The 27,775-nt window shown below is 44.2% G+C and overlaps 1 protein-coding gene across 1 annotated transcript; it reads left to right on the top strand.

Annotated features, from left to right (window-relative positions):
* Positions 1-758: 758 nt before the first annotated feature.
* On the top strand, positions 759-23,190 carry LOC311131469 (regulator of G-protein signaling 5-like). Its single transcript, XM_084164483.1, has 5 exons — positions 759-935; positions 3,672-3,785; positions 5,065-5,126; positions 20,716-20,882; positions 21,090-23,190. Exons 1-5 carry the CDS (start codon positions 892-894, stop codon positions 21,249-21,251), a joined length of 549 nt encoding a protein of 182 aa, XP_084020609.1. The 5' UTR covers positions 759-891; the 3' UTR covers positions 21,252-23,190.
* The last annotated feature ends 4,585 nt before the right edge of the window (positions 23,191-27,775 follow it).

Genomic DNA, 27,775 nt, shown 5'->3' with positions numbered 1-27,775 from the left:
CATCCTCCTCCCTTACCTCTTCAATGAATATCCCATAGGCCTCACATTCACCACAAAAACAAAGGTATGTATTGTGTTGTGTGCATGTTTTGTTAATCATCTGTATAAGTACTATTTTTTGGATTCACAGACTTCACCCTCCCTACACTTCTGATGAATATAACACTGAAACCTGTTAGATCACCATGCACTGCAAAATCATTCTGGCTATGGATACGGAGAACATCAACACATCAACATCAACAAGCCAGAGGATATACCCATTGGACTTGGGGCTCTGCTGGGAGTTTACCTCATATTTGGATATTTTTATTCTGCTTTGCCACTAAAATCATAATACACTGAGAACTAAAATGTTGTGTCATTGTTATGCATATTATTATTAATAATAATAATAATAATAATAATAGGGGATGGGGGGTAGTTCAAAAATCAACCCCAAATGGTTCTTCAAAAGGTTCTTCGAGGATCCATTAAAAGGGGTTATTTCAATTTGAAGAACCCCTGAAAGGATACTCGAGGAACCTTTTATTTTTAGTGTAGCATGGATTTTGTCAAATGAATTACTTGACACACCTGATCAATGGTTGAGTTCAGTGAAACTTTTTTATCTTTGTAAATGTAAGCATCTGATCCCAGATCTGTGGTTAGGGACTAACCTCCACTTCCAGCCATCCCAGTTCTAGCAGACCACTTCTCATCCAGCCGACCCTGACTCCTCTTCCTGCAGTCGCAGACATCCGTTTCATTGGCTCTTGTCCCAAAGCCAATAGGCTCTCTGTATATAAACTCCCCAAGAGGGCTGAAGGACAAAGTCAAAAAGAAAAAGGACTCTGAATCTTACGGTGGTGGACTCACTCAACAACACATCTAAAAGGAAAACTTCACAAAATGTGTAAAGGATTAGCTGCGTTGCCCCAAACATGTCGGATAAGGTGAGATAACATAAGCATTATACTCTTCTGTTCCCTGAAAGGGTAATCTCTCCTATTCTTGCCTGAAATAAGACCAGAGAAATCACATTCACAACATTTCTCAGTTGATTTCTTAGTCAGAAAATGTTTGCTCTATATTCAAAATCAGATTTCTGTATTTTTCATTTTTTCTGAGCTCTTTTTAGTATGGTTGAAGTTATTGACAGACGCTGCATGGTAATCTAGATTGTGAATATAGTTTGCTCTTCATTGCAAAAGATGTTAGACAAATGGAAAGTTTAAAGTTGATTAAATACTTGATTAAACATTTTCAACTGTCCAAAATGTTACACGTTTCCAGTTGCTGAGATAAAGGTATGGTTTCATGATCTGATAAGATCTTAATACCTGAATGATAGCATTTTGCTGACTATATTCCCAACTGCAGCAGGGACATTTAGCCAAATGTAAAAGCAAAACAGAGGTACAGTATCTGCTCTTTGTCATCCTCTGGTCATGAACTTATTAAGCAGCATAAGTGGCCAAAAATAGAAAGCGGAATCAGTATGATATACTGCACTGCCCTGTTTCTGTGAAATGGGTTGATTAATTCAGTATTCATGCATATGATGTCGAACACTTAAACAACACATCCTAGATCTGAATGAATGAAATAATCTTTATAAATCTAAATACTTTTTTCTTTACATAGTTGAATGTGCTGACAACAAAATCACACAAAAATTATCAATGGAAATCAAATGTATCAACCCATGGAGGTCTGGATTTGGAGTCACCCTCAAAATTAAAGTAACTTTTATATTGAGTTATAGATTTCCTAAATCAGACTATTATTTTGAGAAGTCTTTTTATGATATAGTAGGAAGTTCATAAATAACCTATGGCAATAAAAGACTCAATGAAAATCTCTTAGGTGTTAAAATGGTTCTTAAGTTTAATTTTTTTAAATCCCTGATAATGCAGGGCTGTTTTTCCAACAGACATTCCCTGAAAGCCGCTCATTAGTCAAACAATTAGAACAGTTACCAGTTAATCAAAAACCCTGAATTTAACGATACAGTATATTATCCTTTTCATGGGGGATTTTTTTTAAATTACACATAGTTACTTGGAGATGTCCTAAAAAATTTATTATTATTAAAAGTTGCCTAGACCAATCCTAGACCAATGATAACACGTCTAAAAATTGTAACACATTTTTTTCTTCTTCATGTGGGTTATCCTGATTGAGAATGGCAATGCCCTGAACTCCTGGGCAAACACTTAATTGCAGCTCTGGTTAGAATAAATATTCTGTAGAAACCCATGGAAATGTGCGGTCTGTCATAGTTAGGGTTGTATAATTCCTGGAAACTTTCAATAAATTCCCGGGATTTCTGGAAATGAAGGATCCCGGAGTCAGGAGGGAATAAGCAGGAAATCTGGAATCCTCCTACCAGGATTTCTGGAAAACCAGGGAATTTATTGAAAGTTCCTGGAATTTTGCAACCCTACACTCTTAGAAAAATTGTGCTATCTAGAACCTAAAAGGGTTCTTTGGCAGTCCCCATAGGAGAACCCTTTGAAGAACCCTTTTTGGTTCCAGGTATAACCCTATTGGGTTCCATGTAGAACCCTTTTCCCAGAGGGTTCTACATGGAACCCAAAAGAGTTCTACTTGGAACCAAAAAGGATTCTACCTGGAACTAAAAAGGGTTCCTCCTATGGGGACAGCCAAAGAACCCTTTTGGAACCCTTTTTTCTAAGAGTGTAGATGTAGTTGGGTGTCATGCCCGGTCAGGAACAACAAGGTCTGTCTTGCTAACAAGTGGATTCATGTGTGTCTGCATGTGTGGCTGTGGTTTTAGTTGAGCCCATCTATTGATCGCTGACTTCATGGATCGATGAAAGTAACAAAGAGGAATCAACTACATGAGGCTCACCACGTCATGAATTATTGATCAGACTTTGTTTTGTTTAGTTGTCTCTGCTGTTTTTCTAACCTGAGTAATGGGAGCAGTAGATAATGATAAAGGTGGGTATTCTATTCAAAGTATTTTTGGTTTACTCATTTAAATGTCCTCTTTGTATAAAACGTATTTTGATTATTGCCTTTTTGCAAATAGCAAGTAAAATTGCTATGTGTGTTATTGTGTCCACAACATAGTGTCCAGCTTTTTTTCTGTCTTTTCTACTCTCTTTTAGTTTGAGATGGCTTAGAAGTGGGTCTTTTGATTATTATGATTAATAGTTAGCATAATAGGCTGATTGAAGATTAAAATCAAAAGTCATATTATAAAAATTGCATCACCTTTTTTAGCCCTTTTACATTTCATGATTACATTATAGTGTAATCTAACTCCTGACACTGTGCCATTGAAAACAAAGGCTACATCACAGGACCTCTACTAATGGGTCTGATTAATCTGAGGATGGGGTTGTGTTATCCTGGGTTGGAAAGGGTACATTTAAGATCCAAAAAATGTATATGTAGGCCTAGTTTAAGATTAGTCCCTCCTTTTTGAGGTTTGGTATGTATTTTGCTCTGTTGCTGATTGCTGTTCAACTTGTATTGTATTGAACTTGATTGATTGGTTATAGCTATCTGTGTCTCACTTGGTTTTTCTGAATACAATCTTCATTAGCCAAAGTCATTACCAGGGTTGTTATACTGTTCTAATTCATGAATGTGTGCCATTTAAAACATTACAGCATCCTCCTTAATGGCCTTATTTCCTCATGTCTTGCCTTTCTTAGGGCTAAAGAGATCAAGTCTAAGTTGGGGGTTCTCCTCCAGAAGCCTGAGAATGGCATTGACCTGATCATCCCATACCCAGAGAAACCAGAGAAGAAGCCAGAGAAGCTTCAGAAGTGAGTAGCACAGACAGTCCTCGCACACACGGACATTAACAGGAACACATTCTCTCTCGCTTGCGTGTGTGAACACACCTTATCGCTACATGGTCTGTCAGTTACATCCCTGACTCAGATTCAATCAATTTTCAAGTGGTAATTTTACTTCAAGTGCTCCTCAAAGGAGTGAAACGTTTAGGCCTTACTCTACTTCAAACAGTGTCAAATAGACAATTGTAAATTGCTTCCATGATTTGATGCTTGGCTTTCCTCTCCAGATCTTACTTAGAGAGAGAGGGAGAGCTTGTCTCCATGCCTGTGGAATGTCAGTATGCATGTTAGCCTCATATTTGATAGCCGTGCATGTGCAGAGACCACTGCATGTATCAGATGGAGAGTTCAAAGGTTGAGACATCTCCATCCCAGGCACTGGAACTGACAAGACCTAGATACTGGTTGTTTATCACTAAAATTAATATACTATACTATATGTGTTCAGTCTCTACAGTTATTCTACAGGGAAATAATTGATTGTATGTATGATTATGGAAAGTGAGTGTTGAAGGAGGAGGAGAGAGAGAACGAGGGGGAGAGAACATCCTGTGAATGTCACAGTGATCTTTATATATTAAATAGTCTCGAAATTGACCATAAAAGCATTGCATACTGCTGCTGTGTCTACCACTTAATTGCGTAACCTCTTACATAATGGATGTTTGCAAGCTATTTTCCCCACTAGCTCAGTAGAACAGTCATCAATAAAGATGAGATGCAGAGATGCTGCAGGGCTCTTTCTCATTAGTGTGCGTGTGTGTGTGTGTGTGTGTGTGTGTGTGTGTGTGTGTGTGTGTGTGTGTGTGTGTGTGTGTGTGTGTGTGTGTGTGTGTGTGTGTGTGTGTGTGTGTGTGTGTGTGTGTGTGTGTGTGTGTGTGTGTGTGTTAGGAAGAGGGCAATCGAGGACCTCAATGACCTTACAGGGAGCAGTAGTATTAAGAGGCTGTGAGTGACAAACTGCTGACCCTGGGGATAAAACACTCTGGGTGGGATTCTCTGAATCCAGCTGTTAATATGGCCTTCTGATAATGGACTGACTTGGTGAAGATGAATAGGCAGGAAATATGTTCCAACCAAAGGCTAGTATTGTTTGGGCCTTTCAGAAAATAAGTTATTCTCCTTCTTTGGCTAGTAAGGACTGACCATGCTCATTTGCTTGTCTCTTGTTAAATCAAGGATATGGTGATTGACTATAATATGTGGGTGTTGTGTGACTGTAATATTGTGTTGGTGTGTTGTACAGGCCCATTCCTGAGGAGGCTTCTCAGTGGCGTGAGTCGCTGGACCATGTGCTGACCAACAGCTGTGAGTATGTCCAGATATACAGGAATGCACGCGCAAGCACTCTCACACACACCAAATAAGTCCTTACGAAAAGCCATGAGGTCTTGTGGAAAACTATATGTTTCTTCACCCCATCATATGAAAATGTACGAGTCATGCCAAATACAGAGCAGACAGACTAGAATAGGATTACAGTAACTCTGATGGTATTGGTTACAGTAACTTGGATGGTATTCACTCTCGTTATCCAGATCCAGAGAAGTAACATTTCATAATCCATCTGTGGACATAACGTCTATATTATGTAATAAATGACACCTGTGTCTAAAATTAAACTGCTGGAATATATGCCTTCCTCAAAGGCCTGGTCTAAATGTTCCAGAGTGGTGCATTCCTCCAGGCTGTGTGTGTGTGTGTGTGTGTGTGTGTGTGTGTGTGTGTGTGTGTGTGTGTGTGTGTGTGTGTGTGTGTGTGTGTGTGTGTGTGTGTGCATGTGTGTGTGTGTGTGTGTGTGTGTGTGTGTGTGTGTGTGTGTGTGTGTGTGTGTGTGTGTGTGTGTGTGTGTGTGTGTGTGTGTGTGTGTGTGTGTGCACGCGAATGACCAGACACAGTGCTTCAGTCTGCTTGTTTATATTTGTGTCGGTAGAGATAATGAGCTCACATTCACACACTGGGAAGCATTATTTACTCAGAGTTGGTTAGAGTAATGATCTGCTGGTGGTGGTATGTAAACTGCTCTGCAGCACACAGAAGATTATTGATGTCGACCCAACAGACAAAGCAAAATAATATAATATAATGCTCAGGGATGCTTCAATAAATGCAATCACTTCCCCATAAATGATGAGACGGTATTATGCCAGGAATCTCTCCTTACTCACAACATACAGTGCATTCGGTAAGTATTCAGACCCCTTGACTTTTTCCACATTTTATTACGTTACAGCCTTATTCTAGAATTGATTAAATTGTTATTTTTTTCCTCATCAATCTACAAACAATGCCCCATGATGACGAAGCAAAAACAGGTTTTTAGAATTTTTTGTAAATATATAAAAATGAAAAAAATGAAATATCACATTTACGTAAGTATTCAGACCCTTTACTCAGTACTTTGTTGAAGCACCTTTGGCAGCGATTACAGCCTCAAGTCTTCTTGGATGTGACGCTACAAGCGTGGCACACCTGTATTTGAGGAGTTTCTCCCATTCTTCTCTGCAGATCCTCTCAAGCTTTGTCAGGTTGGATGGGGAGCGTCGCTACACAGCTATTTTCAGGTCTCTCCAGAGATGTTCAATCGGGTTCAAGTCCGGGCTCTGGCTGGGCCACTCAAGAACATTCAGAGACTTGTCCCGAAGCCACTCCTGTGTTGTCTTGGCAGTGTGCTTAGGGTTGCTGTCCTGTTGAAAGGTGAACCTTCGTCCCAGTCTGAGGTCCTGAGCACTCTGGAGCAGGTTTTCATCAAGGATCTCTCTGTTCTTTGCTCCGTCCATCGTTCCCTCGATCCTGACTAGTCTCCCAGTCCCTACCGCTCAAAAACATCCCCACAGCATGATGCTGCCACCGCCATGCTTCACCGTAGGGATGGTGCCAGGTTTCCTCCAGACGTGACGCTTGGCATTCAGGCCAAAGAGTTCAATCTTGGTTTCATCAGACCAGAGAATCTTGTTTCTCATGATCTGAGAGTCTTTAGGTGCCTTTTGGCAAACTCAAAGTGGGATGTCATGTGCGTTTTACTGAGGAGTGGCTTCCGTTTGGCCACTCTACCATAAAGGCCTGATTGGTGGAGTGCTGCAGAGATGGTGGTCCTTCGGGAAGGTTCTCCCATCTCCACAGAGGAACTCTGGAGCTCTGTCAGAGTGACTATCGGGTTCTTAGTCACCTCCCTGACCAAGGCCCTTCTTCCCCGATTGCTCAGTTTGGCCGGGCGGCCAGCTCTAGGAAGAGTCTTGGTGGTTCCAAACTTCTTCCATTTAAGAATGATGGAGGCCACTGTGTTCTTGGGGACCTTCAATGCTGCAGAAATTTTTTGGTACTCTTCCCCAGATCTGTGCCTCGACCCAATCCTGTCTCTGAGCTCTACCGACAATTCCTTCAACCTCATGGCTTGGTTTTTGCTCTGACATGCACTGTCAACTGTGGGACCTTATATAGACAGGTGTGTGCCTTTCCAAATAATTTCCAATCAATTGAATTTACCACAGGTGGACTCCAATCAAGTGTAGAAACATCTCAAGGATGATCAATGGAAACAGGATGCACCTGAGCTCAATTTCGAGTCTTATAGCAAAGGGTCTGAATACTTATGTATGTTTTTATACATTTTATATATATATGTATATATACATCTGAAAAACTTTCTAAAAATCAGCTTTCGCTTTGTCATTATGGAGTATTGTGTGTAGATTGATGATGAAAAACATTTATTTAATCAATTTTAGAATAAGGCTGTGTAACGTAACAAAATGTGGAAAAACGCAAAGGGTCTGAATACTTTCCGAATGCACTGTACATCTGTAAATCATATACTCATCTGGGATCAGATATGTACAGTGCTTACGTACATAAATACATTATTTAGTGGGTTGTAATGTTACCACATGCTTTGATCTTAGTGTATGGTAGTAGCCTACACACACACACACACACACACATCAGATTAACCCAGTGGTGCAACTCCTCTGAGCAGCCCCATCAATCTCCTCTCCAGTAAAACTCATAGCTTGTAGAGGCGCTATGAAGCTATGAGAGGTTAAGGCTGTTATTGTAACATCCCCAGACAGAGATCAGCTCAAAACTAAAGTGATTAATTACCCAGGAGCTGGAAACTGCTGTGCTCTGATTATTTCTCTAATGATGGACATTTGACATTAACATTACAGTTAATATGGATGTGGTTTCCCCCTGAGTATCCGCTCATGGGGTTTAAGCAGACAATCATAATCAGAACTTGTTCATAAAGGAACTTCATTTAATTCACAATTCACACTCAATCATAATATTGGCGTACTCGCGGGAAGGCCGCGTATAACTATCGGAAGGCACCCGCGCGCACACACATAACTTTGACAAAACAGGTGCTCTGGTCCAAGGCAACTAACAACAGGAATGCCGGGAAGCTGTGAAATATCTAGCTAGCTAGCTACCTCCTCATTTGACTGAAGACTAAGCTACTACCTTGCATTCAGGCAACCTAGCTAGCTAGCTACATTGCAAACTCTTAGTTAATGTTAGCCCTCGTGGGATATCAGAAAATAGTTAGCTAGCTAGCTAGTGATTAGGTTAGCTTAGTCATCTAACTAGCTAGCTAAAGAAAAACATTTGGTATAACCACCAAGTCATGTAGAATGTGTCAAATAATTGATTTCCTCACATTAGCTAGCTAAATTGCTTTCTCAAACAGGTTTCCAATTATTGGATCCTCAGTTCCCCTGTTGCACCTCTGGCTCCAAAATCTAAATGAATGTTGGATCTTTGAACCACCACCTAAGTGTTCCATCATTTGCTAAATTGCGTTAATTTTAGTTTGTGACATTTGGAGGGTGTGGTTAACAAAAACTAAGAATTTCCAAATGTTTGTTTGAAAGTATTTTGCAGTTTGAGTTTAAAAAAAGAATTTATGGCCGCCATGCACGTCCTGTACATTTTAGTTTAGACATGAAGTGCTTCCTATGTGGCAACGATAAATGTACAGTTTCTTCTCACATTCAATGTAGGAATTCTACCTGGGACCCACAAGCCACAAATAACCTTTATTTTAAAGTGTAGACTAAAGCACATTTGACACAGATGAGGAGCTCCAAGAACTAAACCGCAAACAATCACATTTGATGGAAATAAATAAAGTGAAGTGGCTGGATCACTGTGCTGGTACTGAAGATCTCGTACAACGCTGTGTACTACTCCCTTCACAGAACAGCGCAAACTGGCTCTAACCAGAATAGAAAGAGGAGTGGGAGGCCCCGGTGCACAACTGAGCAAGAGGACAAATACATTAGAGTGTCTAGTTTGAGAAACAGACGCCTCACAGGTCCTCAACTTTTTTCACCTTTATTTAACCAGGTAAGCCAGTTAAGAACAAGTTCTCATTTACAACTGCGACCTGGCCAAGATAAAGCAAAGCAGTGCGATAAAAACAACAACACAGAGTTACATATGGGGTAAACAAAACATAAAGTCAAAAATACAACAGAAAATATACAGTGGGGGAAAAAAGTATTTAGTCAGCAACCAATTGTGCAAGTTCTCCCACTTAAAAAGATGAGAGAGGCCTGTAATTTTCATCATAGGTACACGTCAACTATGACAGACAAAATGAGTAAAGAAAATCCTGAAAATCACATTGTAGGATTTTTTATGAATTTATTTGCAAATTATGGTGGAAAATAAGTATTTGGTCAATAACAAAAGTTTCTCAATACTTTGTTATATACCCTTTGTTGGCAATGACACAGGTCAAACGTTTTCTGTAAGTCTTCACAGGGTTTTCACACACTGTTGCTGGTATGTTGGCCCATTCCTCCATGCAGATCTCCTCTAGAGCAGTGATGTTTTGGGGCTGTCGCTGGGCAACACAGACTTTCAACTCCCTCCAAAGATTTTCTATGGGGTTGAGATCTGGAGACTGGCTAGGCCACTCCAGGACCTTGAAATGCTTCTTACGAAGCCACTCCTTCATTGCCGGGCGGTGTGTTTGGGATCATTGTCATGCTGAAAGACCCAGCCACATTTCATCTTCAATGCCCTTGCTGATGGAAGGAGGTTTTCACTCAAAATCTCACGATACATGGCCCCATTCATTCTTTCCTTTACACGGATCAGTCGTCCTGGTCCCTTTGCAGAAAAACAGCCCCAAAGCATGATGTTTCCACCCCCATGCTTCACAGTAGGTATGGTGTTCTTTGGATGCAACTCAGCATTCTTTGTCCTCCAAACACGACGAGTTGAGTTTTTACCAAAAAGTTCTATTTTGGTTTCATCTGACCATATGGCATTCTCCCAATCCTCTTCTGGATCATCCAAATGCACTCTAGCAAACTTGAGACGGGCCTGGACATGTACTGGCTTAAGCAGGGGGACACGTCTGGCACTGCAGGATTTGAGTCCCTGGTGGCGTAGTGTGTTACTGATGGTAGGCTTTGTTACTTTGGTCCCAGCTCTCTGCAGGTCATTCACTAGGTCCCCCCGTGTGGTTCTGGGATTTTTGCTCACCGTTCTTGTGATCATTTTGAACCCACGGGGTGAGATCTTGCGTGGAGCCCCAGATCGAGGGAGATTATCAGTGGTCTTGTATGTCTTCCATTTCCTAATAATTGCTCCCACAGTTGATTTCTTCAAACCAAGTTGCTTACCTATTGCAGATTCAGTCTTCCCAGCCTGGTGCAGGTCTACAATTTTGTTTCTGGTGTCCTTTGACAGCTCTTTGGTCTTGGCCATAGTGGAGTTTGGAGTGTGACTGTTTGAGGTTGTGGACAGGTGTCTTTTATACTGATAACAAGTTCAAACAGGTGCCATTAATACAGGTAACGAGTGGAGGACAGAGGAGCCTCTTAAAGAAGAAGTTACAGGTCTGTGAGAGCCAGAAATCTTGCTTGTTTGTAGGTGACCAAATACTTATTTTCCACCATAATTTGCAAATAAATTCATGAAAAATCCTACAATGTGATTTTCTGGATTTTTTTTCTCAATTTGTCTGTCATAGTTGACGTGTACTTATGATGAAAATTACAGGCCTCTCTCATCTTTTTAAGTGGGAGAACTTGCACAATTGGTGGCTGACTAAATACTTTTTTCCCCCACTGTATATACAGTGTGTGCGAATGGAGGTAAGGCAATAAATAGGCCATAGTGCGAAATAGTTACAATTTCGTATTAACACTGGAATGATAGATGTGCAAAAGATGATGTGCAAATAGAGATACTGGGGTGCAAATTAGCAAAATAAATAACAATATGGGGATGAGGTAGTTGGGTGGGCTAATTTCAGAAAGACTGTGTACAGGTGCAGTGATCGGTAAGCTGCTCTGACAACTGATGCTTAAAGTTAGTGAGGGAGATAAGAGTCTCCAGGTTCAGAGATTTTTGCAGTTTGTTCCAGTCATTGGCAGCAGAGAACTGGAAGGAATGGCGGCCAAAGGAGGTGTTGGCTTTGCCGATGACCAGTGAGATATATCTGCTGGAGCGCAGACTACGGGTGGGTGTTGCTATGGTGACCAGTGAGCTAAGATAAGACGGGGATTTGCCTAGCAGTGATTTATAGATGACCTGGAGCCAGTGGGTTTGGCGACGAATATGTAGTGAGGGCCAGCCAACAAGAGCGTACAGGTCACAATTGTGGGTAGTATATGGGGCTTTGGTGACAAAACGGATGGCACTGTGATAGACTACATCCAATTTGCTGAGTAGAGTGTTGGAGGCTATTTTGTAAATGACATCGCCGAAGTCAAGGATCGGTAGGATAGTCAGTTTTACGAGGGGATGTTTGGCAGCATGAGTGAAGGAGGCTTTGTTGCGAAATAGGAAGCCGATTCTAGATCTAACTTTTGATTGGAGATGCTTAATGTGAGTCTGGAAGGAGAGTTTACAGTCTAACCAGACACCTAGGTATTTGTAGTTGTCCACATACTCTAGGTCAGACCCGCCGAGAGTAGTGATTCTAGTCGGGTAGGCGGGTGCAAGCAGCGTTCGGTTGAAGAGCATGCATTTAGTTTTACTAGTGTTTAAGAGCAGTTGGAGGCTACGGAAGGAGTGTTGTATGGCGTTGAAGCTCGTTTGGAGGTTTGTTAACACAGTGTCCAATGAAGGGCCAGATGTATACAAAATGGTGTCGTCCGCATAGAGGTGGATCCGAGCGTCACCAGCAGCAAGAGCGACATCATTGATATACACAGAGAATAGAGTCGGCCCGAGAATTGAACCCTGTGGCACCCCCATAGAGACGGCCAGAGGTCCAGACTACAGGCCCTCCGATTTGACACATTGAACTCTATCTGAGAAGTAGTTGGTGAACCAGGCGAGGCAGTCATTAGAGAAACCAAGGCTATTTAATCTGCCAATAAGAATGCGGTGGTTGACAGAGTCGAAAGCCTTGGCCAGGTCGATGAAGATGGCTGCGCAGTACTGTCTTTTATCGATCGCGTTTATAATATCGTTTAGGACCTTGAGCATGGCTGAGGTGCACCCATGACCAGCTCGGAAACCGGATTGCATAGCGGAGAAGGTACGGTGGGATTCGAAATGGTCGGTGATTTGTTTGTTAACTTGGCTTTCAAATACTTTCGAAAAGCAAGGCAGGATCGATAAAGGTCTATAACAGTTTGGAACTAGAGTGTCACCCCCTTTGAAGAGGGGGATGACCGCGGCAGCTTTCCAATCTCTGGGGATCTCAGACATTACGAAAGAGAGGTTGAACAGGCTAGTAATAGGGGTTGCGACAATTTCGGTGGCTAATTTTAGAAAGAAAGGGTCCAGATTGTCTAGCCCAGATGATTTGTAGGGGTTCAGATTTTGCAGCTCTTTCAGAACATCAGCTGTCTGAATTTGTGTGAAGAAGAAGCAGGGGGGGCATGGGCAAGTTGCAGCGGAGGGTGCAGAGCTGGTGTCCGGGGTAGTGGTAACCAGGTGGAAAGCATGGCCAGCCGTAGCAAAATGCTTGTTGAAATTCTCAATTATTGTAGATTTATCGGTGGTGACAGTGTTTCCTAGCCTCAGTGCAGTGGGCAGTTGGGAGGAGGTGCTCTTATTTTCCATGGACTTTACAGTGTCCCAAAACTTTTTGGAATTAGTGCTACAGGATGCACATTTCTGTTTGAAAAAGCTAGCCTTTGCTTTCCTAACTGATTGTGTATATTTGTTCCTGACTTCCCTAAAAAGTTGCATATCGCGGGGGCTGTTCGATGCTAATGCAGTACGCCACAGGATATTTTTGTGCTGGTCAAGGGCAGTCAAGTCTCAGAAGAACCAGGGGCTTTATCTGTTCTTAGTTCTGAATTTTTTGAATGGGGCATGCTTATTTAAGATTGAGAGGAAAGCACTTTTAAAGAACAACCAGGCATCCTCTACTGACAGAATGAGGTCAATATCCATCCAGGATACCCGGGCCAGGTCAATTAGAAAGGCCTGCTCGCTAAAGTGTTTTAGGGAGCGTTTGACAGTGATGAGGGGTGGTCATTTGATCGCGGACCCATTACGGACGCAGGCAATAAGGCAGTGATCGCTGATATCCTGGTTGAAGACAGCGGAGGTGTATTTAGAGGGTAAATTTGTCAGGATGATATCTATGAGGGTGCCCATGTTTACAGATTTAGGGTTGTACCTGGTAGGTTCGTTGATAATTTGTGTGAGATTGAGGGCATCTAGGTTAGATTGTAGGTTGGCCGGGGTGTTAAGCATATTCCAGTTTAGGTCACCAAGCAGTACGAACTCTGAGGATAGATGGGGGGCAATCAGTTCACATATGGTGTCCAGGGCACAGCTCGGGGCTGAGGGGGGTCTGTAGCAAGCGGCAACAGTGAGAGACTTATTTCTGGAAAGGTGGATTTTTAGAAGTAGAAGCTCAAACTGTTTCGGCACAGACCTGGATAGTACGATATTGCTCTGCAGGCTATCTCTACAGTAGATTGCAACCCCAACCCCTTTGGCAGTTCTATCGAGACGGAAAATGTTGTAGTTGGGGATGGAAATGTCTGAATTTTTGGTGGCCTTCCTAAGCCAGGATTCAGACACTGCTAGAACATCAGGGTTGGCGGAGTGTGCTAACGCAGTGAATAACTCAAACTTAGGGAGGAGGCTTCGGATGTTAACGTGCAAGAAACCAAGGCTTTTACGATTACAGAAGTCAACAAATGATAACGCCTGGGGAGTAGGAGTGATTCTGGGGGCTACAGGGCCTGGGTTAACCTCTACATCTGTCACGGATTCGGCCGAGGCTGCTCCTCCTCCTTGCTTGGGCAGGCTTCGGCGTTCGTCGTCCCCGGAGTACTAGCTGCCACCGTTGAATGTTATCGATGTTTGTTTGGTTTTGTCTTCCTTGTACACCTATTTCCATTTAGTGTTCATTATGTCCCCTATTAGTTTCTCGTTTTGTTTGTAGTTAGTTGTGTGTAATTGTACGCCTGTCTGTTGGGGTTTGTTGGTTTTTGCATTCTCGTGTTCAAGAGTAGTTTCGCACTGTTTGCGCATCTCTTGTATTTAGTGTTTTACGCACAGTCTGCGTATCACTCGCCTCCGTCGTTTCAGGCTCTTTATTTTGTATTTGTCCTTTTCCTGACTAGTAAAGTCTGTTTGGATTAAGCTTCTGTGTCCTGCGCCTGACTCCACCACCACATCGACATCAGTACCACTGACAGAATTACACACCATTATGGAGTCAGCAGGAGCAGCAGCGGCACCCGAGTCGCTGGAGGATCGAGTCAGCGGTCAAGACGCCAGGATCCAGCAACTCGGATCCGCCCTGCATGAGGTGATCAACACTCTGCACCGATGGGAAACCGGAGGAGTGCCCACACCTCCTCCAACCTTACCACCACCATCGGTCAGTCCTCCCATCCCAGCTCTGGAATCCAGTGGGATTCGGCTCTCGCTCCCGAGGGCGTATGATGGCACCGCAGCCGGGTGTCAGGGGTTCCTCCTGCAGGTGGAACTATACCTGGCCACCATACACCCGGCGCCCTCGGGATACCAGAGCGTTTCCGCCCTCATCTCCTGTCTCTCCGGCAAGGCGTTGGAGTGGGCCAACGCCGAATGGAGGGGAATAGATGCCGCCACCATCACCTACGCGGAGTTCTCCCGCCGCTTCAGGGCAGTGTTCGACCATCCACCTGAGGGGAAAGCGGCGGGGTAGCGTCTATTCCACCGCCGACAGGGGAAGAGGAGCGCACAGGAGTTCGCCCTGGAATTCCGGACTCTAGCGGCGGATGCAGGGTGGAATGAGCGGGCCCTCATCGACCACTATCGATGCAGTCTACGGGAGGACGTTCGTCGAGAGCTGGCCTGCAGGGACACCAACCTATCGTTCGACCAGTTGGTGGACATGTCCATCCGTCTCGATACCCTGCTGGCCACCCGCGGACGTCCCGAGTTGGGGCCGTCCATTCCACCCTCCAGCACCTCCGAGCCGAGCCCTATGGAGCTCGGGGGTGCTGGCGCTAGAGAGAGGAGGAGAGGGAGCCCGAGGGGGGCCGTCCCCTGCACCAACTGTGGCCGTGGAGGGCACACTGCGGCTAGGTGCTGGGGAGGGTCTCCAGGGGGACGGGACAACAGGCCACGCACTGGGGAGTCATTTCAGGTGAGTAGGCGCCCCACTTACCCAGAGCTCTCTGTTGTTCACTTATGTATACCTGTAAGATTTCCTCAGGTTGCACCTCATTCCCAGCATAAGGCGCTAGTCGATTCAGGCGCAGCTGGGAATTTTGTTGATCGGAATTTTTGTGTAAGGTTAGGGATTCCCCTCCTTCCTGTTGATACTCCCTTCCCTGTCCATGCACTAGATAGCCGCCAGTTGGGATCGGGGTTGATTAGAGAGGTCACAGCACCACTTAAGATGAGTACGCAGGGGGTTCATGAGGAAACTATTCAGTTATATTTGATCGACTCTCCTGCGTATCCTCTGGTGCTGGGGCTTCCCTGGTTAATTACCCATAATCCCTCCATTTTGTGGCAACAGAGGGCTCTCAAGGAGTGGTCTGCCCAGTGTGTAGGGCGATGTCTAGGTGTTTCCGTGGGGGCGACCTCGGTGGAGAGTCCGAACCAAGTGCCCGCAATGCACATTCCCCCTGAGTATGAGGATTTAGCACTCGTGTTTAGCAAAACGAGGGCGACGCGGTTGCCTCCTCATAGACAGGGGGATTGTGCGATAGACCTCCATACAGGAGCAGCGCTTCCGCGGAGCCATGTGTATCCTCTGTCTCAAGAGGAGAAGGTGGCTATGGAGACAAACACATACGGCCCTCCACTTCCCCTGCGTCCTCGAGTTTCTTTTTTGTGAAGAAGAAGGATGGAGGGTTGCGCCCGTGTATTGATTACCGTAGTCTCAATCAGATCACTGTGAAATACAGTTATCCACTCCCTCTGATTGCGAGTATGACGGAATCATTACACAGAGCGCGTTTCTTCACCAAACTGGATCTCAGGAGCGCCTACAACTTGGTGCGCATTAGGGAGGGAGATGAATGGAAGACAGCATTTAGTACCACCTCGGGTCATTATGAGTATCTCGTCATGCCATACGGGTTAATGAATGCTCCTTCAGTCTTCCAATCCTTTGTGGACGAGATCTTCCGGGACATGCATGTGCAAGGTGTGGTAGTGTACATTGACGACATTCTAGTGTACTCTTCTACACGAGCCGAGCATGTAGCCCTGGTGCGCCGAGTGTTGGGGAGGCTGTTGGAGCACGACTTGTATGTCAAGGCAGCGAAATGTCTGTTTTTCCAGGAGCCTGTCTCCTTTTTGGGTTATCGGTTGTCCGCGTCAGGGGTGAAGATGGAGGTTGACCGTGTGTCAGCCGTGCGTAATTGGCAAACCCCAACCACGGTTAAAGAGGTGCAGCAGTTTTGGGGTTTTGCCAATTACTACCGGAGGTTTATCTGGGGTTTTGGACAGGTGGCAGCTCCCATAACTTCCCTGCTGAAGGGGGGCCCGGTGCGTTTGCAGTGGTCAGCTGATGCGGACAGGGCATTTGGGAGACTGAAGGACCTGTTCACTTCGGCTCCGGTGCTGGCGCATCCGGACCCCGCTTTACCATTCCAGGTAGAGGTGGACGTCAGAGGCCGGTATTGGGGCCGTACTGTCGCAACGGTCCGGCACGCCACCTAAACTCCGCCCCTGTGCTTTTTATTCCAAGAAGCTCAGCCCAGCGGAGCGAAATTATGACGTAGGGGACAGGGAGCTGTTAGCCGTGGTACAGGCCCTAAAGGTGTGGAGGCATTGGCTTGAGGGGGCTCAACACCCTTTTCTCATTTTGACTGACCACCGTAACCTGGAGTACATCCGGGCAGCTAGGAGATTGAACCCTCGTCAGGCTCGGTGGAACATGTTTCTAACCCGGTTCGTATTTAAAATAACTTACATCCCTGGGTCCCAGAACGGTAAGGCAGACGCCCTGTCCCGGCGGTATGACACAGAGGAGAGGTCCATTGAGCCCACTCCCATACTGCCAGAGTCTTGTCTGGTGGCACCAGTGGTGTGGGAGGTCGATGCGGAAATCGAGCGGGCGTTGCGTACCGACCCTAGTCCCCCAGAGTGTCCTGTGGGTCGGACGTACGTTCCGCTCAAGGTTCGGGATTGTCTGATTTATTGGGCTCATACGTCCCCCTCCTCTGGACATCCAGGTATTGGCCAGACAGTGCACTGCCTTAGCGCTAAGTACTGGTGGCCAACGTTAGCTAGGGATGTGAGGGTTTATGTCTCCTCCTGCTCGGTGTGCGCCCAGTGTAAGGCGCCTAGACACCTGCCCAGGGGGAAGTTACAACCCCTGCCCGTTCCACAACGGCCATGGTCTCACCTCTCGGTGGATTTTGTTACAGACCTTCCCCCATCTCAGGGGAATACCACTATACTGGTCATTGTGGATCGGTTCTCTAAGGCCTGTCGTCTCCTCCCAATGCCGGGTCTCCCTACTGCCCTACAAACCGCTGAGGCACTGTTCACCCACGTCTTTCGGCACTACGGGGTGCCCGAGGATATAGTGTCTGATCGAGGTCCCCAGTTCACCTCCAGAGTCTGGAGGGCGTTCATGGAGCGCTTGGGGGTCTCGGTGAGCCTTACCTCGGGGTACCACCCAGAGAGCAATGGGCAGGTAGAAAGAGTGAACCAGGATGTGGGTAGGTTTCTGAGATCTTATTGCCAGGGCCGGCCGGAGGAGTGGGCGAGGTATATCCCCTGGGCAGAGATGGCACAGAACTCTCTCCGCCACTCCTCCACCAACCTAACCCCTTTCCAGTGTGTGCTAGGGTATCAGCCGGTTCTGGCACCATGGCATCAGAGCCAGATCGAGGCTCCTGCGGTGGATGAGTGGGTGCGGCGCTCGGAGGAGACGTGGAACGCTGCACACGTCCATCTGCAGCGAGCCATCCGTCGACAAAAGGCGAGCGCCGATCTCCACCGCAGTGAGGGTCCTGGAGATCGAGTCTGGCTCTCGACTCGAAACCTGCCCCTCCGCCTGCCCTGCCGGAAGCTGGGTCGGCGGTTTGTGGGGCCATTTAAAGTCCTGAGGAGATTGAACGAGGTGTGTTACAGGTTACAACTGCCTTTTGATTATCACATTAACCCCTCGTTCCATGTGTCTCTTCTCAGGCCGGTGGTAGCTGGTCCACTCCAGGACTGTGAGATAAGAGAGACTCCTCCACCCCCACTGGACATCGAGGGGGCTCCGGCGTACACAGTCCGGTCCATCTTGGATTCGAGACGTCGGATGGGGGGTCTCCAATATCTCGTGGAGTGGGAGGGGTACGGCCCGGAGGAACGGTGCTGGGTGCCGAGGAGGGACATCTTAGATCCATCCCTCCTGACTAAGTTCCACCGTGGTCATCCCACGCGCCCTGCTCCGCGTCCTCCTGGTCATCCCCGAGGCTGGGGTCGGCGCACGGCTGGAGCCGCGCGTCAAGGGGGGGGTACTGTCACGGATTCGGCCGAGGCTTCTCCTCCTCCTTGCTCGGGCAGGCTTCTGCGTTTGTCGTCCCCGGAGTACTAGCTGCCACCGTTGAATGTTATCGATGTTTGTTTGGTTTTGTCTTCCTTGTACACCTGTTTCCATTTAGTTTTCATTATGTCCCCTATAAGTTTCTCGTTTTGTTTGTAGTTAGTTGTGTGTAATTGTACGCCTGTCTGTTGGGGTTTGTTGGTTTTTGCATTCTCGTGTTCAAGAGTAGTTTCGCACTGTTTGCGCATCTCTTGTATTTAGTGTTTTACGCACGGTCTGCGTATCACTCGCCTCCGTCGTTTGAGGCTCTTTATTTTGTATTTGTCCTTTTCCTGACTAGTAAAGTCTGTTTGGATTAAGCTTCTGTGTCCTGCGCCTGACTCCACCACCACATCGACATCAGTACCACTGACAACATCACCAGAGGAACAGAGGAGGAGTAGAATAAGGATATTGCTAAAGGCTTTAAGTACTGGTCTTCTACTGCGTTGGGTACAGAGAAAAAAAGGGAAAGGTTTCCGGGCGTTGTAGAATAGATTCAGGGCATTATGCACAGAAAAGGATATGGAAGGATATGAGTACAGTGGAGGTAAACCTAAGCGTTGGGTAACGATGAAAGAGATAGCATCACTGGAGGCACCGATTGAGTCGGTCTCCACGTGTATGGGGGGTGGGACAAAGGAGCTATCTAAGGCAGGTTTAGCTGGGCTGGGGGATCTACAGTGAAATAGGACAATAAGAAATAACCAAAACAGCAATAAGCAAGGCATATTGACATGGGAGAGAGGCATAAAGCAATCACAGGTGTAATTCGAGAGAGCTAAGACAACAGCTGGTAATAGCGACAAAGTTTGGGCTGAGGCTAAACATAAACAGGATGCGGTACCGTAAAAAGGAACAGTCCAGCAGGCATCAGCTGTATAGCTGAGTTATCATAAGGTCCGGTGAACAGCAATAGGATAGTTCGGAGGTAGATTCAGGGGCTGCTATAGCACTAGCGAGCAAGAGGCCACGGCTAGCGTGTGCTAGCGGGCCGGGGCTAGCAGATGGATCTCCGTGGTCGACGTCGTAATGGGAAGCCTGTTGTAACCACATCAGACGATTTCATCGGCAGACCAGTCGTGTAGGATCGGCGGGGCTCCGTGTCAACACTAGGAGGTCCCGTCCGGTTAACAGAGAGGTAGATAGCCAGGAGATGGGCCTGGCTCAAGGCTAACTCAAGGCTGATTAGCCAACCACAAACGTCCATTTGGTTGCAGCTAGATAGTAGTGATGAATCCGGTGTTAAAGGTTCAGTGATTCCGGCAGAAAAACCGATATGTCAGGGTCGATAACGCGCTGTGCAGACAGTGCAGACTGGCCAAATAATAGTCCAGGCTAGAGCTGGCTGGCAGGTAGGTAGTGCAGTACCCGCAAAACACCAGTCTCAACGTCAATAGTGAAGAGGCGACTCCGGGATGCTGACCTTCTAGGCAGAGTTCAAAAGAAAAAGCCATATCTCAGATTGCCCATCTTAATCTTTTCATTTTATTGGCCAGTCTGAGATATGTATTTTTCTTTGCACTGTTCTGTGAAGGGAGTAGTACACAGCATTGTACAAGATCTTCAGTTTCTTGGCAATTTCTCGCATGGAATAGCCTTCATTTCTCAGAACAAGAATAGACTGACGAGTTTCAGAAGAAAGTTCTTTGTTTCTGGCCATTTTGAGCCTGTAATCGAATCCACAATTGCTGATGCTCCAGATACTCAACTAGTCTCAAGAAGGCCAGTTCTATTGCTTCTTTAATCAGCACAACCATTTTCAGCTGTGCTAACATAATTGCAAAATAGTTTTCTAATGATCAATTAGCCTTTTAAAATGATAAACTTGGATTAGCAAACACAACGTGTCATTGGAACACAGGACTGATGTTTGCTGATAATGGGCCTCTGTTCTCTCTCTCTTTCTCCATCTCTCTCTTCATCTCCAAGATGGCCTGGCCATGTTCCGTAGCTTCCTGCGCTCTGAGTTCAGTGAGGAGAACATTGAGTTCTGGGTGGCCTGCGAGGACTTCAAGAAGACCAAGTCTCCCGTGAAGATGGCTGTGAAGGCCAAGAAGATCTATGAGGACTTCATCCAGACCGAGGGACCCAGAGAGGTGACAGAAAATGTGGCCAGCAAATCTGTGGTTGTATTTGTTGTGGAAGCCCAGACTTACCTTTGCCTTTCTGTCGCCTCTCTCTCTCTCTCTCTCTCTCTCTCTCTCTCTCTCTCTCTCTCTCTCTCTCTCTCTCTCTCTCTCTCTCTCTGTCTCTCTGTCTCTCTCTCTCTCTCTCTCTCTGTCTCTCTCTCTTCCTCCCTCCAGGTGAACATTGATCATTACACCAAGGATGTGACCCTGAGGAACCTGGTTGATCTTTCCCCCGTGACCTTTGACCTGGCCCAGAAGAGAATTTATGCTCTGATGGAGAAGGACTCCTTCGGCCGCTTCCTGAGATCTGAGCAGTACCAGGAGCTGGTCAAATAAGGAGATGGTCGCAGAATAAGGGTCAATTCCAAACCAATTGGATATCATTTGAAGTGGTTGAAATTAGGCCTTTTTAAAATAATTTGATGGAATTGACCCAGGCGAGACTGCAGGTTTGATAACTAAGGACCATCATAAAGATTGATCTAATTCTAGACCAACTTGAATCCATATTTCAAATGACTTCTATATTTGTCTTATCTACCTGCAGCCAATCAAAATGTCACACGTCAATTCAAAATGTAAAGAGTGTAGAACATACAATGTGACAGTATTTGTTAAATGCTTGAGAGACAAACAAACCATCAATCAATTAAACAGTGATTTAAACAAATACATTGGAACATCACAATCTCTTGGGAAGATAAACCAAAGGTCATAAATATTGCAGAGAAAATCTCTCGCAATGATTTTGTCCCATCTTCTAAATAAAAAGGAAGATCCTAGACAGACAGATAGACAGACCATATTTGTACGTCATAGCTTTCCCAGGAAACAAACAGAAGTGGCTTTCAAAGTTTCAGGAGGGAACAATCTGACCTCTGCCTTGAGACTCTTAGTGACACATGCAGTACCCATTAAGTGTTCTAAATGGAGGGGAAATGGTGAGGGACTTGGCCACTCTAGCATTCACACAGCCAAGTGGTAAACAGTTTATAAACAACAGACATAGAAACCAAGTGTCTTGAGTAGCTGTGAGTTGGCTCCAACATGCTCTAAGGCCATCCTTGGGATCAGTGGTAGGCAGTTTGTTCAGTGGGTCACGGGCCACTGTTTTGTAAGTTGCTAAGATGGGAATACCAAGTAGGAGTGGATCTCAGAAAATAAAAGAACTCAGTATTTTCTCCAGGTAATTATTTTATACCCATTTGAACTTATTGAAAGTAGGCATAAATTCATTCCATCTTAGGTCATTTCAGCCAGTCATTTCACCTACAGATAGTCATGAAGCAAAGGAGATGAGGAAAGGACACATATGCAATACAACAACATTATAACGTTTAGGGACTTTACTACACTAACCAAAGGGAAATATATGCACTCCATTATTGACTAATCTTATCCAGTATTCCAGCTTTCAGCATTTTTGTCACTCACCATTCACTATAATAACTAGACTTCACAGCTTTCATAGTCGGAGAAGAAGATGGTTTTGAGGGTGGAGGAGGTATTTTGTTATGCAAAGGGTCTCTCAGTCCCATGTAGTATTAATATATAATTACCTTACAGTGTGTTTCTATAATGCTCTTGCATGTTTTTATGTATTTGAGGAGTGCAGCTGTCATAGCCACATCATTGAAGTACTATTACACAAATACTCAATACCTTAATAAGTCCTTATTGTTGCCCCATACAGCATAATTTGACTTGCTGCAACACTGCAGGTCAGGAGTTGACAATTATGGTCATTATAATTAACTGATTTTCCAATTTATGTTCATTTGAAGCTAAAGTGACAAAATGTTAGATCACATACTTTGTAATCACTTGACATCATATAGTAATTTAGAGTTTAGTAACAATACCAACACAAAAAAAACATGTTTCTAAAGTGGCATTGATAAGGGTATCCAGTTGCATAGATTGGCCAATCTACTGCTATTGCCCAAGATGTCATGCCTTCAGTGAAAACACTCAATGAAAACATCAGTAAGGACTTATGTGGTGCTAAATTAATATCTGACGCATAAAGCCTGTGCATGTATTATTTGTAGTCAACAACATAAAAGGCATCAATACATTAAATTCCTGAAGATGTATTTATTTTTCTATGTAAATACAGTATCTACCAGTATTTAGTAGTATTTGTGTTGATTAAGTTATTCACGACTACCCCAATGGAATGAATGGGTGTTGTGGCCAAGAGAGCACTTGGGTCCAGGAGTATCCAGGAGAGAACTGTGTCTTTTCATTGTCATAAAAGAGAAAACATCTGACTATCTATTGTCACTCTGTTTTTGTTATCCAATATTGGAGTATTTCTTACACTTTTTGTGATCACAAGTTTATCATTTACTGAAAACATCTCTCAACATAGTACCCAAGAGAAGGCCTACACAAGGATTACACAAGCGTATTTGTTTCTTATAAACACCAAGTGTTTGTGTGATGACATAAGGGATATTTATTACACTCATACATACAAATAACCATTTAAAACCCGAGAGGAGAGATGAGGATGATAAATCCCATTGAAAATAAACACCCACTATGAAATTGTCCAACAACAAAACACGCAGCTTCCTGAGGCAGAGTTAGCTAACGTCCTTACTCTTGACTTCTCTTTTTCCCACACGGAGAGAGAGAGTGTTTTTCTTCTTCAGAAAAAAGTGCGTCAGTCGGACCCGGGAGGAGTGCATCGTTCGCCGGCGAGCTAATGAAAATGTCAGATTAGCGAGGGGAAACAGAGAGGAAGCAGATGCACTCTGGGAGATACAGCCAACACAAACAGTGTTAAGTCCTAACATGTACACACTCCTTATTACGGTCACAGTTCCTAGAATCACTCGGAGAAGGGTTGTGATGGCCCCTTGGGGGCATCGGTGAACCTGATAGACATCTCGTTGGGTTTCTCTCTTTTCTTTTACATGTTCACTTCTTACACAGTAGCGGGTTCTGTCACGTGTTGACATTTACCCAAAGTTAGGTCATTGGAAAATATCAAGAATATCAGTCAGACATCTTGGTAAATCTTTATAATATAAATTTCATGAGCAAACCAACCCATTGTTTATAAGGAGTGTAAATACTATTAAAAGCCAGACCAGACAACATGACTTTATAATGTTAAGAAATAGCCGACATCTCTTTTTACTGGAGATGACAACCCACACACCATGGACATGGGCAGATAGCACCTCAATGCTTCTTATGGTCATCTGTTATACTGTTATACCATGCAACATGAAGAGATGGGTGATTACGACAAAAGCTAGGATTACCGAAACCTGAATCCTGCTTTAATAAATTATGTATTTACAAACGTAAGAAAAAGAGCTTTGCCTTCTCTCCTCATTTGAACTTTTGAACTGCTCCTAGTCTCTTAGTCTCTAGAAGCACAAGCTGTCTCATCCTACAGCATACAGTGAGGAAACTTCTCAGCTGAATTTATTCATCTGTCAAGGAACATCACCATCAAGACTTGGGAAGAAAACTAAACTGTGCTTCCTAGGGTCGCTAAGTTTAGATCCCATTGATGGATAGTGACCATAAACCTCAATATAATTGTAACACTTTATTTGGATAGTCCATCTGTAGATGCTCTACAGACTATCTACAGACTATCAGTAACATTTCAACTAACTATCTACTAACCCTAGCCCAAACATTAACCCTTATCCTAACACTAAACTTAACCCTAACCGTAACCTTTGCAAGCAGTGGCTTATCAACAGATAGTTGGTTGATAGTATGACCATCTGTAGAGCGTCTACAGATGAACTATTCAAATAAAGTGTGACCAATATGATTGATGTTTACAATAGCTTTCTGAGAGCATAGTGAGCTTCTTACTCACTTGGCTCCACTTCAAAGACTAGAATGTTCTGTCCCTTTCACTGACATAGTCTGTAACATATGCAGGCACACACACACACACACACACACACACACACACAGACACACACACACACACTGAGGTTATTCATACCTGATAACTCTGTGGCAATAACTCCAGAACTTTCTCATGAATGCTCTGAAAACAGTTCGGGTTTAAACACTGACGGTAAAATAGCAATGAATAATTTTATGAAAGATGAAAGACAGAACAAACAGCACATTTGAACTTCATTCTTATTAATTCAGATTCATATTGTCAAGAGCCAGGGGGCAAAGGAGCGGGGGGGGGACATGTCCTCCCAGAGTAAGACTCCAGAGCTGCAGGCCCCCAGAACTCCAGAGATGCAGAGCTGCAGCCTGGAGGAGTCAGTGTGATGACATTACTAACACCAGGCCCTCTCTGTTACTCTGTAACAGACCTGCATGGCTTCTGTCCTGCCTGCAGCTACAGAGACACAGAGAGGAGAGGAAACAGAGGGAAAGAGAACAGAGAGAGGAAGCGAGAACCGAGGGAGAGAAAGAGAAAGAGAGAGAGAATAATTGGGAAAAAAGAGAGAGAACAGAAGAGATAGGTTACCAATGACATAGAGATTATCCATGCATCCAGAGCCCCACGAAGCACTCTAGCATAGGGTTGTGGCGGTCATTAAATTTTGTCAGCAGGTGATTGTCAAGCAAATAACTGCCGGTCTCACGGTAATTGACCGTTAATTAACATAAACAAGTTTAGCATCTCCTGGCTTCCACGCATAGTCTACAAGCCACTGATGCAGACCTTTGGAACATCTACATTTAAAAAAGTATAATAAATCAATTTAATATAGCCTACACCATCACAATAAATCCATTATTTATTTTAGACAGGTCTAAAGAAACATGATATGAAGACAATGTATTCTATTTCAGACGAACAGAATAGCATACTCTGAGTTAGGCCCTGATATGGCTATGCCATATGGCTGTGGGCTACACTAGTTCATTTAGCAGACAAGATTTGCTTAGAATTCATTAGTATTCTTTTTTATTATTTTATAGTATGAAGAATACAATTGAACATAGCCTAATAAAATAGAAAGGATATTTTCTCCAAATGATTTCAAAGGAAATGCGCACATGCGGCTATTCTGTATTGAGAGGTTAACAAAGAAACTGGTCCTCTTATATGCTTAATTTAGAGTTAAATATGCATCTTTAGTTGTGATACAAACATTGGGCTATATGTTTTGATTTTTAATACATTCTAAGGCTGCATGATGGGACTCTAATGATGATTTGAAAAAAGTTGCATGAAAGACATGAGCATGTTTCTTGTTCAAGCTGCTTACACTTTGTCAGTCTCACATTCACAATATGACAAGCACTTGATAATATTCTCACCAGGCCTCGAATTTCCCGGCAGCGTCCCCCTTGTGTGGCCACAATGCCCCCTAAAAAAATCCATACCTTTGCGGCCAAAGTGGCCGTTGTGCCCTTAAGCTGAATATAATAATTATAATTCCCTTCTCCCGGCTGTCGTGCTCCGAAGCGCCTCTCACTCACATGGCTCTCTCAGATATCTCGATTCTTATTAGCCAATGCCCGTCACGTGATCGGGTCCTTCTCACAGGCATTTCAGCTAAGAAGTAGGCTACAAGTGAATGACGACAGACACATCGGGGACGCAACTGCGCGTGTCCCTCTTATCGAATTCCGAGGCGCATATTGAAGATGTTACAACTGTCCACATTTAGCCTACTTTTCTTCAGCTAACAAGATGAGTAGGCCTAACGAACAGCAAAAGCACTAGCCTATGTCAATCTACTATCTATCCCCCATAGTACAAAAGTTGACCAGAAAGTGCAAGAAGTGCAAGAAATACGTATTCAAAACATAGTCTGGGACCGTTGTAGGATGCGATAGATCCCAAATTAATACAACCACTCACATCAAAAAACCTTTTAAAAGCAATGAGGCTGATGCAACAGATCAGAACGTTTAGCTTAAAATGTTGATAAACTATTAGGCTATTTCTTCACATTATAAGCACAGCAATGTGCACAAGGCAGTAGTCTATAAGCATGAATGTTCCAAAATGCAATCAATTAGCAGGAAAACACTGTTCTCGAAAGTGACTGCAAATGTGATTATGCATGTAATGCTTTCTTATAAAGGTGCATTTTTATGGTGAAAATTATCTTCCCCAAACTTAAAACCCACGCGCAGCCTGTGTATGCCAGTTATTTGGCCACTTTAGTTGCGATACAAACCTTATCAAAACATATAGGCCCATGGGCTAGGCTACATGAGGTGTGCGACTATGATTAGAAAAAGCCGCAAAAAAAAAGGCTTGCGCTGTGTCTTGCCTTACTGCACAAGCTGGGCATCATTCACAAATAATAATACATCATTTACAAGTGATAGGCTAATATTGTCACCCATCAGACTATTCTTGATTTAATCTTGTCTTTACATTTGCTAAATAATATATGTGTGAAATTAGTTTTGATTTAGAATGGACCATTATAATGCACCTGTCTCGGAACAGGGGCATGGGGGAAAAAAAATACATGTAATCTATGCACTTAAATAATGAATGGAGGACGCTTTTCCAGTGGTTCATTTTCATGCCATCCAGGTAGGCTATACTCCTGTTGTAAAGCGAAGCAATGTGCTTAACAATAGGAAAGTTGATAAATAAATCTAGTAGGCCGCATAGCCTATAGAAAGCTGATGGGATCCTCCTCTTTTTAATAGAGGCCATCAAAACTCTGTTTTCTCACACAATTGCATAGCGTAGCCTATAGAAATGTTGCGCAACATGAGCTTATGGGCTCTCATAAAGTGTTTGATTAGATTTTCGATTACATTTGCTAATGACCATCAGCAGCATCAGAGCTTGGAGAAGCCTAATTACTGTGACTAAACAGTCACGTGGAATTTGACTGCCATCATGACTCGTGACTGCCAGTGTGGCGGTAATACGATCA

The sequence above is a fragment of the Coregonus lavaretus genome (assembly GCF_964263955.1).
Source record: "Coregonus lavaretus genome assembly, chromosome: 6".
Taxonomy (NCBI): domain Eukaryota; kingdom Metazoa; phylum Chordata; class Actinopteri; order Salmoniformes; family Salmonidae; genus Coregonus; species Coregonus lavaretus.
This window is presented reverse-complemented; position numbering and strand designations above follow the sequence as displayed.

What these genes read in the sequence shown, in the direction of transcription:
- LOC311131469 (XM_084164483.1), top strand. Translation starts at nt 892, where the DNA reads ATGTGTAAAGGATTAGCTGCGTTGCCCCAAACATGTCGGATAAG. An exon ending in CCATGTGCTGACCAACAGCT is followed by an intron (nt 5,127 to 20,715) that starts GTGAGTATGTCC and finishes TTCATCTCCAAG; the next exon opens with ATGGCCTGGCCATGTTCCGT. An exon ending in AGACCGAGGGACCCAGAGAG is followed by an intron (nt 20,883 to 21,089) that starts GTGACAGAAAAT and finishes TCCTCCCTCCAG; the next exon opens with GTGAACATTGATCATTACAC.